An 18,176-nucleotide genomic window follows, 5' to 3' on the forward strand; every position below is an offset into this window, starting at 1 on the left:
AGGCACAAACAGGTTCGTGGAAAAATTATATAGTATAGCTACACAATAATTTTTCATTGCTTTTTTAATATCTTTTCTCTTCATGAGTGTATTATGTACTCGTATGAACAAGTAATCGTTACTCCTGAGTGAACGTTCCTTAAAATGGATTGTTAGAAATCGAGAAAATATGTTTCTTCGAAAGAGAGGATGCGATTTTTAGCCCAAAGGGCATTATCCCAGAAAGCCAATTAATTCCGTTTTGGCATTTTCTGGCGTTTCGCTATAAACAGTGGACAAAAATTGTTTATTTCAACGGGCCAACAATCGTGCATTCTTGACTTTTCACACCGAATGAATTCATATTCTCAAAATATATGATCATAACGCATATTTATTTTTTCAAATTATAGTGCTTAAAAATGAATAATCTGAATGGTATAGAGCCGTGTTATGAAAATGAAATGATGTACATTAATATATATTAATTATCATTTAAATACTTTAAATAATAATACTCAGTGTAATCTTAGAATCCTTAAAGTGTCCTTTTGTTTTGCAGAACTGGACCAAATTCCTGGAGAGACGCTTTGACCCCAACACAAATCTTGACAAAGTTGTGCCAAGGAAACCAATTGGACGGTCCACATATCACGGAACACTATATCCGTATCGGAAATGTTATATATGATTTCGATAATAAACCTGGAGGTATGTTTCCATAAAGAAATTTATACACCTACAAATAATTATTTTAAAATATACTAAAATATGAATGTATAAAGTATTAATATAATTGTTATGCTTAAAATGTACACCAGGACTCGCTCTTTTTTTAAATACACATATATTTCTTCGGACGATCATAGTGCTTTTTCTAATAAATTTCTAAGTGGAAATTTTAGCATTTCAAACATTTAAGAAAAAACTTTGATTTTATTTTTCCATAGTTTACGTTTTTAGTAATATGGGCCATTTTCTATAAGGGATAAAATAAATCACCTGTCTATAACACAAACCTAACATGCTGTGATTTTTAAATCATTTTCCTTCTGTTGTAAAACATGAAACATTTTCCAATGAAAACTTTTTCCTCGAAACGTCCATCCTAATTTAATCATAGCAATAATCAAATTTTATTAAACTGCTTATCATTGGCATTCCAATCCCCATTCAGATCCGGATGCTAGTTTCTCTTACAAAGGCCACCATGAAAACATCCCATCCGTTAAGGGACAGCCCTCGCGGACTTTGCCTTAATTAGTTAACAACCAGTCAGTTATTGATATATGATTTTCAAGTCTTAATTAACTGATTAAGTTAACTAATTAAGTCTTATATGGAACGTGTACGGATTGGTTATTTTGAATGTGTGATGAAATTATTGTCTGATCGAAAACTAAAGTTGAGTACCTTAAGAAAATTTTTCAAATATCGTATTTTTTTATATTTTTATGTTAAAATTGGGTTTTTTTTGTAAGCATCTTAAATTGATGTAAAAACTCGCTCTAAAAAATTCGCATTTATGGTAAAAAATAATTCTAAGCTTTTTGCAATAGGGTTGATAATTTCTTTACATTTCCATTTCATCAAATTACTTATTTTAAATCCCCTGAATTACACATAAAATGGATTTGTATACAGTTTTATATAAACATAAAATTACACATAATAGAAAAGTTAACTTATTGAGATATCTATCTCTCTATATATTAATTTTAAGAAAATATTGCGCATACAAGATTCCAGAGTAACTTTTTTTCAGTTAAAATTTGATAAAAATGTGTATTTCTTACTTGCATGCATGATTTCTCTGAACTGCTTGATTAGAATTTTATAAAGTGTCGCGAACTGTATAAACACTATATTTATATTTTTCTGACATGAGAACTTTATGAACTATAATTAAATTTAAAATCGTAAGAAAATTTCAAATCGTCATTTTTCGTTGTAAAATAATGACGACTTCGTGTGCAATATTGGTTTTTGTATACAACTACGCATACTTGCAACTTTTAACTAGTAAATGTATATTTATCTTTCTTTATTAGTATTAAGAAACTGATGAGCATTTACATGATGTGGTGATAACTGCATCTTTAAGTTAAGATTTCTCAAAAATTTATCTTCCTACTTGACAGCATGATTTCTCTGAAAACTTTGGACAGAATTTAAAAATATTTTAACTAGGTGTGTTAAATTTTATTTAAAAAATCTGATGTGGACGCCACATGACTTCCTTATGCGGCCTATTAAATTACACACGTTTTTGCTGCACTTCATTTAAACTTAGTTCCTCGAATTTCTTAAGAGATATATTTCTCATTCAATCAGTTCAATTCTTATTTCGTGGCAAGGCAAAAATGCGTGAAATCTCAAAACATCTTCATTAAAAATTGTAAAATACAGAAAGACGTAAAACACCAAATACAGTTCAAAACAGCTGAAGAAAATTTTTGAAGTAAAAATTCTGGAAGGGGGGGGAATTCGACAAACGGGTATAAAGACGCCTTTTCGGTGCACAAAACTGATAGTTAAAATTTTTTCCGTCTGGGCAAAAGGACAGTGAAGTTGGTGCACCACCAACTGCTACTTAATTCACCATTCTACTGAGAGTTTCAAAATGTAAACAAATGCGGCTTCATTATACCTAGCGACATTTAAACTTTTAGGTTGTTGGTAATTTTACAACTGCTGCATGCAGATTACCTAAAGGCATAAAAATCTTAACCAGAACATAAGAACAACATAATTCAATCATTTTTAAAGCAAAAAGACACAATTTACTAACATGTAAAAATAAAAAAGAGCTCACGGAGTCGGATAAGAGGGAGAACATATACAGTGGGTACATGTTAGTTCGGCCGATTGCAACCAAAAAGGGAGGTGCACAACTAGATGTTATAGCAGTCCTAAATACAAAATTTAAACGTTCTACGGCTAACCATTTTCGAATTATGCGAAATACATACATACGTACGTACAGACACCACGAAAAAATATCTTCTGAAACCATTTCAATTCCATTTTACAATCCGTTTTGGAAAAAATAGTCCTTTATTCTGTTCATACGTACAGATATAATGCAGAAACATCATCCAAATGAATTCGAGAATACTCAAAAGGGATATTTTCGTTGAGATATGACACATGAAATTTTTCGAGATTCCAATAATTCCTTTACTTCATACAAGGAAGTAAAAATGCTAGCGCATTCGAATAATATAAGAATAAAACGCAATTATTACTTTATTGAAAATTATTTTTTCTTTCAAACTAAGATTTCTTTTTAGCCTAATTTTAAATACCTTTTAATTGCCGTGAAAATCGAATATTTTTAAAGCACTTCCATATACGTATTAACGAAACTAAACACAAAATTTAAATTTTATATATTATGTAATTTTAATAATAGATAAACATATTTTAAGATTAACAATATAATTTGTTTTTTAATCTTGTTTATTAACGAAACTGCAATAAAACATAGTTTTATTCAAGCGAAATTGAAATTTAAATAACTAAAATTTAATAATTGAAGAATTCAGTATTTATAAATGTTGATTATGTTATTTGAGTGGCTATAAATATATTAAAATAATAGTCAATTGTTATGGTAATTTCATTTTACGACCGAGGATAACATTTTATTTGATTTGGTCTTTGAGAAATAATGTCCTTATGAATATATATAAATTTAAATTTAGAGAAGTGTGATAAATAGTAATCAGTACATTTTTGAACGGAGTGAAACGAAAATTTTTAAATATCTTCTCAGAAAGAAGAATGGACAATAATTTTATCTTGCTGCACTTTTGAAATAAATATTCTATATAATGGATTACGTATGAAAGTTATTTACATTCCAATAATTTGCACAGGCCTGAGCATTTTTGAATGACCACATCTCTGATTGGAAATATTTAATTAACTCTTTTATCCTGGCATGGTTTCCGCAATTAAGAACCGTGTGAATATCGGACAGAGGATATAATTAATTGTCTGGATCCGCATGAATGAGATCTTTTGCTGTACCTCCGTATAGCTTTTAAGCTCTGTACGCCAGTGCTTCAGATTTTTTTTTGTTATTTCTATCCACACTAAGTCCTGAAAATGACATCTAATTCATTGTAGGGTGACCTTGAACCACATAATTAATTTATTTCGGTTACTTATTACTTTTTTTAGCATGTTTTCCTTGTTCCAGATGACGAGTCAACAGTGGAGAACATGGCTTTGCTGCTTTTGCACAAATGGCAAGACATCTCACCTGGAAAGTACTCCTTGACACCAGAACACGTGGAAACCAGAACTCTGTACCACCCTTCAAAACCCGGTGAACCGCAGGTGCTGCTTGTTTTTTAATTTTATTTCTGCTATTATTTCCATCCGGTCGCTTCAAATCGCTGAGCCAGCCAACATTTGGTTTCTACAAGAGTAACTGTATTCCCGTTCTGTTATTTCATTACAATTCCTTTAGTTTGAACAGGTAGACAGCTCTCATGGGCTTTGCCGTAGTCAAATAATCTAACCTTGAATTTGAAATGAAAGGTCTATTCTGATTCGTAATTTTTTTTAATATGTTTTCATTCACCATTAAATTTTCATTCCCGAGGTTTTCAAAAAATTGCATATTTTCACAAGTTCAGTACATTTTACCAAGTTTCATTACATTTAAATTTTATTACAAGCTATTGAAAAATAAAAACAAAATTAAAAATCGAATATTTTTTAAAGTAACAAAATTAAAAATCATTAAATGAATTTTAAAAAAATTAGTTAAAAATTTTGGAATTTTGAATAGTTTAATTTATACATTAATAATACCTTTTATGTTCACGAAACTTTTATATTCTTAAATCAAAATATTTATTTTAAAGACGCTCTTTATCATTTTTTTCTTGTAACAACCACACAAGCTACAAAATGACTGCGAATATCTATTTTTCTTTCCCTGTGTTTACAAAATGCGTATCTTTTACAGAAATTTCTTATTTCGTGCATTAGAATTCTTTCTTACATACTTTTTAATTTTTCAAGGAAAGTATTTACTTACATTTCTTTGTTAGTGGTGGCCAATTTGTGTACACTCAAGAGCCAATTCAATAATGTCTTTGGCTTTTGAGCCGCACAGTATATTATGTTTAATCAATATTTAAAAACTTTTCTTGAAATGATAAACAGCAGTTATTTCAAGATTCTTGTGTTAGTAATTTCAAATTTTTTTTGTAAGCAGTCTTGCAAGTAGAACAACACGGAGACCAAAGGTAAGCAAGCTTACGAAAAAAAATGCAAGAGTATCATCGGAAACAGACTTTTCAAGAAAAATATTTACGAGCTAAACACGTAATGCTAGTTAAGGCAGACGCGCTGTGGACCTTCGTGCAAAATAACTAAACAGCAGCTGATTAACGGAGCCACATTAGGCTACGGCCCCGCGTACCAAACACAACCTTCTTTAAATTATTAATTAATTTTTAAAACACAGGAATCGCGCACTATGTTTCTAGATTAGATATTCTCAAAAGTTCAAGTGTGGTGGGCTTCATAAATTCTCACCTGTCATCAAAGTCGGATATCGTCGATTTTGTTGATATTTAATTCCTAGAGATAGTTTTTTGATAATTGAAGGCATTAAAAGACATGCACATTCAGAAATGTATAGGTTATGATAATAAATTTTGTTAATTTCGCACTCGGCGGCTTGCTGCCAGTGAGCCATCGGTTAAACATCACAGTTCATATGACACTGAGTAAAATCTATTAAGAGTTCTTCTAAAAACATCGCCTGATCTTCGACAAAGCATTGCAGCTACTTTTGTTCAAAATTATATGATAATTTAAGCTATGAACGTTCAGGAGACCATAACAAATGAACCATTGGAATACATATTGCTGCTGTGTTTGTACTGTATGTACTCATGTTACCTACACTTATTCTATATGTAGATAAAATGATGTGTTCCATCAGAGAATTATTATGTCAAGTTTCTTCTTTAACAGTCTAAATTTTTTGATTCCATCATTACAATGAATGATAAATATGTATTAACATTCAACGTTTCCCAGAAATTCCGAAATATGTAGATATTAAAGAATAAGAATGCTTTCATGATTTCAAAGGATAGGGTGAAAATTATCCAAAATAAAACTAGTAAAGGAATTCTTGCCAATTCAGCAGTGCTATTTATTTTTGTGAATGACGTTGACGATTGTTTTAAAATAAAAAATTCTTCTTTCTTTATCGTAGTAACAGACCGCATATATTTCCCTTTCTGCATGGGTTTATTTTCTGTGCAAAAAATCTGCTTAAATAAGCGAGACAAATTTCCGCATAAAAACCATGACACCTTTTACTTTATTCGATAAAATTTCATTTGATATGCAGTGTGTGTTATTGAGCATTTATCTAATTGTGCACATTATATGAAGTCCAGAATGTGAGTTATTAAGAATTTTAAATAAAGTTAAAAAATGTTAAATCTACACGAAATTGTAAATAAAGAAATTAAATAAAATTTTTATCAAATATTTATTACTGATAAGTATTATTACACCAATTAACTTCATATAGGAATAATAAACGTATTGACACTGAAAGAAGACATATCAAGAATGACTGAATGGTAATGAAATTTTCTTTAATATTGTTAGTCGAGTAATTAGAGAGATAATGCATTTTTTAAACAAAAAAGAAAAATAATTAAAATTTAAAAATAGTAAAGCAACTTTCAGAGTGACAGGATAAATACAAAAATAAATAAATAAATAAAAATAAATGTTTCATTAAAATAATTAATAGAAAACGATATAAAGGCGGCAGCTTCTGAGTCTATCACCAGCAAAAGGCTTCCCAAATTATATTATTTGCGATCTAAATACACAGATCATTTATAGGGCAGACATGTATCACGCAGAGTGCTGAGAAGTGGAGAATTTAAGAAACCACTTTGAATATAATATCATAAAGCTACAACTCAATAAATCAAAAAAATATACTAATAGACACCCATTTAAAGTGGTTTTTCAATCTCCCTCCCCCTCAAAAAATATTAAGTAATTGAACATTTAATTACGCTCACAAGTGGCCAAGAAAATAGCGCAGCTGAATACTAGTACTTCTACTAGGTTCGAATTCCGGTGAACCAGCTGTCTACCATTCGTGTTTTCGTGGTTTTCTCATATGTAAACGTGACTGCAAGCCACTTTTCCTTAACATTCTCCCAGAAAGGCATCTTTTGCCCTTTGGTAGACAGTCCATGTGCGCTTTGCCTCAATCAGTTAATCAACCAACCTTAACTTTAACGAAGTTAATATTTGGTAACTTAAAACTAAATAAATTAAAAGAATTTATTAAAATCTTTCACTGAAGATTTTTTTAAATATTGCATATCGCTAATGAAGGAAAATTTAGAGACTGAGATCAACTCATTTCTTTCGGGAAAGAACGCTCTGCAAAGGACACTGTGCTTCCGTATTTCTTAATGAGTAATAATCTCTTTATTTACATCCACTATTGACCGATTAATAGATTAGACCACTAGTCACCGATAATTCTTCTTCTTGTTGTTTCCGACGGTCAAGCTGATTACATGAATTTCTGCAATTTCCCATGTGCAATATTTATGTGAACCTCTAGAAAATTCTCAGAGGCAGTAAATCTCTCTTGTTTGTCATAATTTTAATACACCAAGCGACTAGTCATCTACGATTCATTATGTTTGAATGTGCTGCATTTTATAAAGAGCAGTATTAGCTATTTAGTTTGTAATTACTCGGCTTCTTTTTTCTTATATAGAGAATCATTCTCATTAAAAGTTAGTTTCAGAATGTTCTTTCCCATTCAGCAATTAATTTTGTTATGCTACAAATTTCTTCCTAAAATTATTTATTAACAGGGGCAACTTCTCATGTGGTTGGATATGTTTGAAGAAGACACTGTACCTCCAAGTATTCCGAGAGATATATCAATTCGAAAGCCAGAGAGGTAGAGTATAGAAGTCGAGCAAGAATTCAAAGAAACATCTTTATCGAAATAAAACGTAACTTTCCATGAAAAATGCTGCGATTTTTTAAAGAACCTTTTCAATTAAATTTGGTATTTTTTCAATAAATAACATACTTACTGAGCAATACTTAACAGAATTAGTAACAGAATCGATCAGTACTTTAATTTTGAATTAGTTTTTATTTCATCTATTTTAGAATATTTTGTATAATACTTGCCATCAAAGATTGAATTAAACCAACCTTTGCAAGGTATTTAATTTTCATTCATCAATCAATTAACGGATGGTGAAATCTATAGTATGGTTCTAGATCCAGAAAATACCACTTCCTATAGTGAAGAAAGTGACAGAGAGGTTATTGAAAACGAAAAAATTTCGATTGACAAGTTAGTCGGTATTCTCGGCACAGCAATTACAGGACTTGAACAGCGGAACTTTGTAACTGAACAAGAAATTATGTCTGTTTATAGAATTAAAGAGAAAGTATTAGCATATAAAACGAAGCAACTTAAGCAATTTACATTGAAAAGAAATGTTTAATAAAGTAAACAAATAAATATTAAGCTTTTGTTTTGTAAATTTTGATACCCTTTAGATCATAATTGCTCTTTATTTCATAAATTACGGTTTCATATTTTAAATTTTATTATTTCTGCATGCCATCTTATCAGATTTAAACTGATGATCTATAATCCGGAAAAACCCCTAATCCGGAATCACCGAAGTCCCGACGAGTCCGGATTAAAGACTTTGTACTGTATATGAAATTTTACTTTCCTATCAGGAGTAAAGGAAGTATTGTAATATCAGAAAATTTCGAGTATCTTATTTCAACGAAAATATCCACTTTGGCTGCTCTCGAATCCATGTAGACTTATTTTTTTGTGTGACATCTGTGGGTATGGACAGAATAAAGGACTCTTTTCCCCAAAACGGATTGTAAAGGGGATTCAGAAGGGATTTTATATGTATGTATGTATCTCTCATAACTCAAAAAGATTTAGCCGTAGAACGTTGAAATTATGTATGTGGGACTGCTGCAACATTCAATTGTGGTCATCCCTTTTTTCATTGCAATCGGCCACTTATGTTCGGTTTAAGGTTTTTATGTCTTAACTTCATCTGCAGGAAATACATGTAGAATTATCAACAATTTAAAAGTTTAAGGTGACACTAGGCCTAACATGGCCGCCATTTGTTTACACTTGAAACTCTTAAGAGAACGGTGAATTAAGTCGGTTGGTGCACCAACTTCAGTGTCTTTTGGCACAATGGGAACAAAAGTTGACAATTTTACATAAAAAATTTTGGCTTCCTGCCCGCTGGCTGAATTGCTTGTTTTTGCGTAGAAAGCCTAAATTTAATTGCATTTTTTTTTTTTTTTACTGTTTTTAATTGTATTTGGTGATTTAGGTTTTTCTGTATTTTACAATTTTTAATGGTGTTTTTTAACTTTTCATGCGTTTTTGCTTTGCCGCGAAGTGAGAAATGAACTGATTGAATGAGAAGTCTATCTCTAATGCTGTTATCACATCTATAGACGCGCGCGCTTACCCGGGACAATTCCGAGAAACGAGATTCTAGTAGTACGGCTTTAAGCGGCAGGCTTCCGAGAAATGTTTCGTCTAACTAGGAGGAACCTGTCCCGGCTACGAGCAACATTTTAAAACTTTTCCCAAAATGTTCCGGCTGGAGACGTGTTCCTCGAACGTTCAACCAATCAGACGAAAGGTCAGCTTCTGAAGGATCAAGGGTAACTTTCAATATGGCGATGGCTCTCACTGTGAAGTGATGGACGGTGGAAATAGAGGCCGAATTAATTATTGCTGTTTTGTTGTAATGCAACTGCCTGAGTCATTTTTTAAATGTGTATATATTCATTAAATATATAATCGTGGAAATTTCAGAGTTGACAGTATTTTACGACGTTCTTGCATTTCGGATTTGTTTACAAATTGTTCGTAGCCAAAAGTTCGCCAAATTTGTCGTATTTCGTGCTGATCGTGTATTATAACACTGTTATATAATAGAATTTTATTTCTTAAATTTGAATAATTTTTTAAAATCCGTTTGTATATGCGCGGAACTGCATAATCAGTGACACATTTTAAACAGCATAAAAGATGCATAAAAAAGAAAAGCATAGCTTATGTAATAATGAGAATACTCGTTAAATTTGTCTATTATTTTCATGTTATTAATGAAATACTTTTTGAATTATAAATACATTAGAAACTATACTTTTATTGTAAATGCTACATATTGAAACATTGAAAATTTATGGATTTATTATTATGCATGATGAAAAACATTTGTATATACATTCATTAATATAAATCTTATTCATTACATTAATACTAATAAATATATATTAACAACTTTTAAAACATTGCACCTCTCTATCTGTATGTAAATATATGACTTATGTGTATATATATATATGTATGTATGAATACAAAAATGAACATCGCCAAGAAGTTTATTTGAAGTTACTTTTAATTCAGATAACGATTATGTAATTGGCAGCAACTATAGTTATCAGTTCTTTGCAAATTATTATGGGTATATAATAATCAGTTGAAAAATAATTGATGAGTATTTGAGTACTAAAGAGTGTACACATTTTGTTATTGGGTAAATTCATAATTATATCATACGTATGATCTACGTAATAAAAACATGACTAATAAATAATAAGAAATGTAACAGCTGTGCATTTATAACATTTGATTACTTAAAACAGTGCACATCTGATTATCACCTTCATGTCTGTTTACATAATGAATTGCACTTTCCAATTAAGTGCACGGGCCTACTAGTGGCCGAAGCGTCGTTGAACACTGGTAGTTCTGTCTCAGGTTAGAATGCCGCGAACGGGCTGGCTACATGACGTTTCCTTAATTTGCCCCATTTGTAAGTGGTATACGAGCCAGTTTTAAAAAATCTTCTACAAAGGGATCCCTCCTGTTGTTATCCCTCGAGGCTTTGCGGTAATCACATAAAACCAACTGAGCCCACCAGCGGCCGAGCGGTAAAGTCGCTGAACACTGGTAGTTCGGTCCGAGGTTCGAATCCCACGAACGGGCTGGCTGCATGGACGCTTTCGTGGTTTTCCCCATGTGTAACGTGTATACGAGCCAGTTTCCCTTAGAAAGTCCTCCCCGAAGGCATCCCTTCCCTTAGGCAGATAGCCCTAGTGTGCTTTGCTGTAATCTCAATAAACCAAACCATAAAACAAACTCATGATGTGAACACCTAATTTCTAGAGTTGGTATAGTTAATGTGTTTTAGGTATATTACCGAGTGTTCTATTGGACAGTAAACAACTCGCACATGTTTGATTGCTCATGTATTCATATGCATTATTTGATCTTCATTTTGCTGAATAGTATCTGCTGGCTGTGAGGAGGTAAATATCAGCCATATAGATTTTTGTCATTTGAATGGACAGAACAGTAATTATGAGCCATAAAGTTAGTCAGAAAATGCTTTCACCAGGTCACAAATTTTCCAGTGAGCCATCAAATTTTCATTGAAATGCAGACAACAGAAAATACACATAAGCGATGTGTGATAAATAGACTTATCCAGCACATGTTTTTAAACTATTCTTAGGTGTATACAGAATTTGGCTATTACTGATGTAATTGATTGCTATAACCAGAAGTGTGTTTATCTGTTACATGAAGTGCCAGAGTGGAGATCAAAGTGACTAACTTGATAGCAATCACCTTTCTATTATCTTCCATTACTAACAATAAAGTTTAAAACAAAAAACGTGTGAGCGATACAAAACAACACGAAGAAGCGAATGTCACTTGAAAGGAAACGTCACTTTCGCCAATCTGAGCGATAACTGATTCTTGTTTGGCTTCCAGCCTGTTTGCCAAGTGAAGATGGTAACCCTATTTCGCCAAAGGCCGTTTCTCAGAACTGTTGCTACAAACGTTTTGTCCCGGCAACAAACAGCTGATGTGATAACGGCTTAACGAAACTCGAGAAAATGAGTTTAAATGAAGTGTAGCAAAAAATCTGTATAATTTAATAGGTCGTACAAGAAAGTCATGAAGGCTTCCACATCAGATTTTTTATGGTACTGAGTTTTGTCTCTTTGCTTTTCATAATTAAGTACCTTGATGTACAATCAAATAACATATATTTTAAATAATGTACAAATCTCAGTTTTTAAATGAAAAAGATCAACGGTTTAGGTAATAAAGTGACTACTACTGACAGCTGTTGTGGAGCATGTAAAAAAGAAGTTCCCCAAAGCGATAAATTTTCATAATTCTCATAGTTTTATCCACAACAAGAAGTTCATTTCTGTACATCGTTATTTAGTTTTAATCTTTTTAATAATTTTGTATTGTCATTAGAGATTTTTATTAAGGAAGTAATTTCAACTTTAAACATATTTATTTAGGAATTAAAATACAATGGGTTATTTTGAAAATCTGCATTTCTATTAATAAAAGCTTACAGTAACTATTAACTTCGATCGTTTTACCGAAGCTGTCAAAGGCCCTTGTGAAAACTAGTCATTTTATAAACATTTATGCCATTACGGTAAATAATAGTTTTGGGGAGAAAAAAAATTAAAACGTTTATTTTGTATTCATGTAATATGTGGGATTAGATTATTTTTTATTAATTGGAGTAATGTTGAAATGTACTTAGAAGTTCTGTTGAATAAATTATGATTATATCGACAAATTTAAAAGTTAAAATATACGTTGTCAAAAAGTAATGAAGTGTTTAGAGTCAAACCAGAGTTTGTTTTAGAGTACAATAATGGTCGAACCAATTATTGTACTTCCTAGCAATAAGTGCGGTTTTAACTCCAAGGCTAATATGTCAATCTGTTTTTCAGCCACAGAACTAGTCGGTTTCCGAACTGTCACATCCTTACCTATCTATTTGTACAAATTTTTAGCTGTTAATTTTGAAAGAAGTTTAAATTCGTGGAACATGAACATCCTCATTTGTTTAAATGTCAATGTCCTCCCAGCCCACACCACGATATAGTTTTTATAAAACAAGCATAGAAATTTCTGGATAGTTGCAGAAAACGTTTAAAAAACATCATAGTTTGAATTGGATATCTTAATATTTAGAATGACTGTTAGTAATGTATGAATATCCCTCGTAAACGTTATTTCGTTACAGTTTCGAGCTTCGTGTCATCATATGGAACACAGATGAAGTAATTCTAGCAGATGATGCCTTCTTCACTGGAGAAAAGATGTCTGATATTTATGTTAAAGGGTGAGTAGAATGTATTTATAGATATTAAGTTCCTCAGGTTACTCAAGTTTCTTCGCAATTATTTTGTAATCACCGTAAAAACGTTTAAGAATATGCGCTAAAAGCAAACAACAAGAAAATTTTAGAAAAATGTCAACATTTTTCTTTTTATTAGGTGAAATGTTTATTGGTTCTTAACTCTTGATCTAGATATCAGAGAATCTCGATCAGGTTAAAGAATTTCATTATGATCAAGAGCTTTAAAAGTGCTTCTTTGTTGGCCTTAGGCATTTTATACATGAGTCCGACTTTTGCTCAGACGCGATCCAATCTTGATGGAAAACAAACTTATAGACGAATCCTAAGGTTCACACCCGCTTTTTCCCTACCAGTACAACCAGAAATGCTAATCACTATACCAATCAGGGTAGTGGATATGTTTATTGTTCTAGTGTTCCTTTGAAAATTATGCACAGCTATGTTTTGAATAGTTTAATCTTTCCCTTAATAAATAAGTTCCAAAGCATTTGTTTGTAACGGAATAATGTCGCAGGAAGCTTTTCCTCCATCTACAGTTTCACACAATTACTTTTATCAAAAAATTAGTTGCACATGTACGATTAAAAGTTTCCATCACTTGAATTCCTGGAAATCTTAAATTAGTAGATCTGCCATAAGTATTTAATCCGAAAGTGTTTCAGGTAATAAAACAGAATCTAAATGAGAAAATCAGATCGCATTTTTTAAAAATTTGCGTGTTTTTTAATTTTTTTCTTTATGTATTATTATGATTATTTGAAATTTTTAATAAAAAATTACTTTGTAGAGTTAAAATTAGGCAAAACAGCAACCTTGCTGTAACCTTAGATTTTAAGCAAAACTCTATCAGTTTCGAGAGGCTGATCAGACGCAATCTCCTCTTTTTCAAGAGTAAAAAGAATTCATGCAATTCTGAGCAGAATGCTTTTGCTTCTGAAATACAAGGATCTGAGTCTGATCGCCATCGAAAACGGTAGAGATTTATTTAAAAATCTATGCCTAAATAAGGTTGCTGTTTTGCTTAATTTAAAGTTTTTATATTGGCGTTTTTCTCTATTTATTTAATCTTTGGGGGTCTTAGATTAAAATCCGGAGTTTTCCGATTGGAGTTCTTTTGTCCCCTTTCCCCTCTTATTTCATGCCTCCACAGGACAGGTTATAAATGTGCTTATTAATGAGCCTCTCTCGTCGGAGCATGTGCAATAAAACACAATTCCAGTCAGAAATTTGGCAACAGCTTTGGCAGTGGCAAAAATGTCAATGGCAATTATTATCGTGATTGTTTGTTTTTATGTCCAGAATATGCATTTTTTTTTTTTTCAAATCTGAGCGTCAGTGACAATCAGAGCACCAATGAGTGGTTTTTTTAAGCTTGTTTCCATGTTATATCGTTAAAAATTAACTAAACATAGGCATTCAATATTAATAATTAAATAAATACTGAATAAGAAACCTTAAATTGTCCTTAGCATATCTGATCATCTTATTCCATATTGTATAGTTGTATGGTAAACTAATTTTAAGCAAAATTCCAGCTTTAAACTAAATTCAGGTAACTGACATTATCATTAATCAGATAACATTTGCCGTTTTCGTGGTTATTCGCACTCTGACGAAACTGGTGACTTTGTAAACTTTGCTACTGTTAAACTCCATGATGCAAGCTCGAAAAACACCGAAACCAAAGCAATTCTATAATGTTGAAACAGGAGACTAGATAATCTGAAAGTACCTATTTATTTAAATTTATTCATTTTATTTGCTCACATCCGTTTCAAATTTCAATACATCCAGCATAACATCCAGCAACTGCCTTCGCCGGTAATCGAACCACGGACTTCTGGAATACCGGCCCAGCGTGCAGAACCACTACACCACGAAGGCACGCTAGGAAAGCGGGAGAAATACCTTATATACCCCCCTTTTTAAAGAACGATTGATGTTTTTTGAGGACCCAATCGCCAAATCCTAGGTGTGGAGAATCCTCATCCACCACTCTTTTAGTTCGGGTGCCACTGTAGAGACATTAGGATTAATTTTGGAAGCCGGAGAGATGAAAAATTAGCAACTGCCTTCACCGGGAATCGAACCACGGACCTCTGGAATACCGGCTCAGCGTGCAGAACCACTACACCACGAAGGCAAGCTAGGAAAGCGGGAGAAATACCTTATACATTAAATACTACATGTTTAGTTGAAGTTTATAACCTTATGAACAAATGTAAGTTTTGACGCAAAACCTGTCCTTTTCATGGATATGCAGATGCTGACATATGCCATTTAAGGTACTTCCCCCCCCCCCAAAGCATGACAATGACATATATTAGAAGACTTTTTTTTTTAATGTTACGCATCTCTTGTATTTTCAGATGGCTAACTGGAAAGGAAAAGGCCCAGACCACGGATGTGCATTACAGGTACGTTTCGCAGCTGCTTCAAAAATAATCAGTATTCAGGGAATGAAAAATGTCCTTCCATACTTTTTTCCTTTCGTCCTTTTCCCCTCATATTTTTAAGCGATTCCATATTCATAAAACACTCGAACTCGAAAAAAATTTTATCCTACGGAAATCTGCGTCACGAAAAACCTGTTCGTTTAAACTGTTTGATAAAAAAAGAAAAAAAAAAGAAAAAAAGGAATTTCGAAAACTGTTGTAGAATCGTTTGTGTTGGATGTGTCAACTTCCTGTTTCATGATGGAATTTGCTTTTCCCACCATCAGCAACGATGACCGTTAATCAGGCCGAGGGTTACACGTGCTGAGTTTTGCTTCAAAAAGTGAAAAAAATCACTTTCACAAAGCTTCAAATTCGTTGTAGAGAGAAGTTTATTATCGAATAATGAAGAATCTGTAGGAGAGACTTACAGCTACCAAATTACATTTCTTTACCCTAACACGTGCATATCGAAACCCAATTTTTGAATTTCGAATTTGGTTTTGATTTAATTCATGTTTTGTACGAATTTAATGAATTTTTGACTAACAAACTAAACGAAACTCAGTCTCAGCAACGGCAATAGCCTTGAAATAAAAGATTTTTATCAACTTTTGACAGTTGCCATTCGACAAAATGTAAAGCTCTTTCAATTTTAATCGATAAACTCGGCTTTTAAAAACAATGTGTTGTCACTGGTTGAAATAAAACACTTTTATTTTCTACTCGCCAGCACGTTGCTTTTGGCAACCTGTTAAATATGTAACTTTCAAAATTGTCTCCTATTGGTTAAAAATAAAGTAGTTTAAAAGCCATAAAGTGCTCTTAAGAATAATTTTTCTTCTTTTATGAATAATTTTTCAGCTTTTTAATCTGATTGACTTCAGAAAAATGCTTTTAAATCGTGAGATCTTATTAGAGGTATTAAATATTTTTGTGAAAACATACTAGCTGGACTCATTAAAATCTTTATACATGTTTCCTTTATTATGATTATTATTTTAAGCGGCTAAATAAACAAATAATATAATCCATGTCTTTTAAAATGAGTTATTAAGCCACTGTTATACAATTAAAAGTATGTTATCGACTCATAATAATATTATATAAACTATTTTTTCCTTCTGTAATTGTCTTTAAATGTTGGTAAGGGGTAAATTTTATAATTTACTTACATTCGTAGATTCGCAATTTTTTTTTTAAATTTCCAAAATTGTATATACATATATATATATATATCAAACGTTGAGTGTTCTAATATTCACTTAGTTATATATTGGGTCGTGAAGCAGTACAAAAAAAAATCATTGAAGCATAATAAACACTATTTTGTCCTATTATTTTTGGTTATCTCTTTGGCAGCTAGGAAAAAAAATATTGAGTTGTTAGGTTTTTATTTGTTAAAAAGCCTTCGAGGTTCTGTTTGACACTCTTCAAAAAAGTGAACTCCCGACCATTCGGAGAATTCTGAAGTGCCCTGGAATGATGAAAGTAAATATGGGAAAATGACATAAAACATCTTAGTTATATTCAATAAATCGTAACTTTCATCGAAATGTCCGACTGAGCATGGGTGTTATCATGATATTAGAAATATTCTGAAACATATCAAATCGTTAATTAGATGCTTTAATAGTACTCGATAATCTAATTTGGTAAGCGTTTTCCAACTTCATGGAGGAATTTGGCAAAGCAAGATTTTAGTGCCGGCTGTACAATTAGCTTCAAACCTCTTCTTTTTTTTTTTTTTTTTTTTTTTTTTTTTGTGTGTGTGTGTGTGTGTGTGTTTGTTTGAAATGTTACCATCAAATTTTAAAGCCAGGTTTATTTTTTTAAGAAATATGAAGGGAATATAAAATAAAAGTAGGGCATTACAAGTAAAAGAATATCGTCACCAAATGTCATTGCCATATATTATTTTTAAAGAAATAATATAGCGAATGTAAAAAAATGTATGGCAGTATTTTTACCACTCTATCAGGAATTCTAAACATATATGTAAGATATTTAATTTTTCTTTTAAATTTAATCTGCTTATTATCGATTAACAAACCAAATGGTTTAAAATCATGCAGTTCTTTATCTCTTTTATTAATTACCAGGCGATCCGTGAAATGACACTAGCTGAATGTACTACAATCATCAGATGTATTTGTTTCTTTTTATCGTAATTGCATTAGGCGACTTGCCGAACCAGCGGCTAGCTGTTAAAAAAGTGAAACGACCACAAAAAACTAATTCGCCGCAAAGGTTCAAAAATAATATAAAGTTGCATCGACAATTCTAAATATATGCTATCTATAAAAATTTTTATGATTCTGCTTTTGATTTTTATGTGGTGTGAGTGCAAAGAACGTGATGAAGTGAACTTTAATAATGAAATTAAAAAGATAACAAAAAATATTGTGTTAGCAAGCGTGAGTCAAAGGGAACAAAGTTAACAGCAGGTTTAGCAGGAGTGAGTCCAATA

General features: G+C 31.7%; 1 protein-coding gene across 1 annotated transcript in view; it reads left to right on the forward strand.

Moving 5' to 3' along the window:
• The window catches only part of LOC118198707 (otoferlin-like), a 228,403-nt gene that overhangs the window by 175,307 nt on the left and 34,920 nt on the right, over positions 1–18,176 (forward strand). The window contains exons 25-27 of the mRNA XM_085819712.1: positions 4,274–4,326; positions 13,155–13,253; positions 15,641–15,688. Coding sequence (XP_085675838.1) covers positions 4,274–4,326; positions 13,155–13,253; positions 15,641–15,688 — 200 coding nt within the window. The remainder of the gene's footprint in view (positions 1–4,273; positions 4,327–13,154; positions 13,254–15,640; positions 15,689–18,176) is intronic.

This window comes from Stegodyphus dumicola, chromosome 6, assembly GCF_044657685.1.
Source record: "Stegodyphus dumicola isolate Sdum_Otavi_A_Nest chromosome 6, ASM4465768v1".
NCBI lineage: Eukaryota > Metazoa > Arthropoda > Arachnida > Araneae > Eresidae > Stegodyphus > Stegodyphus dumicola.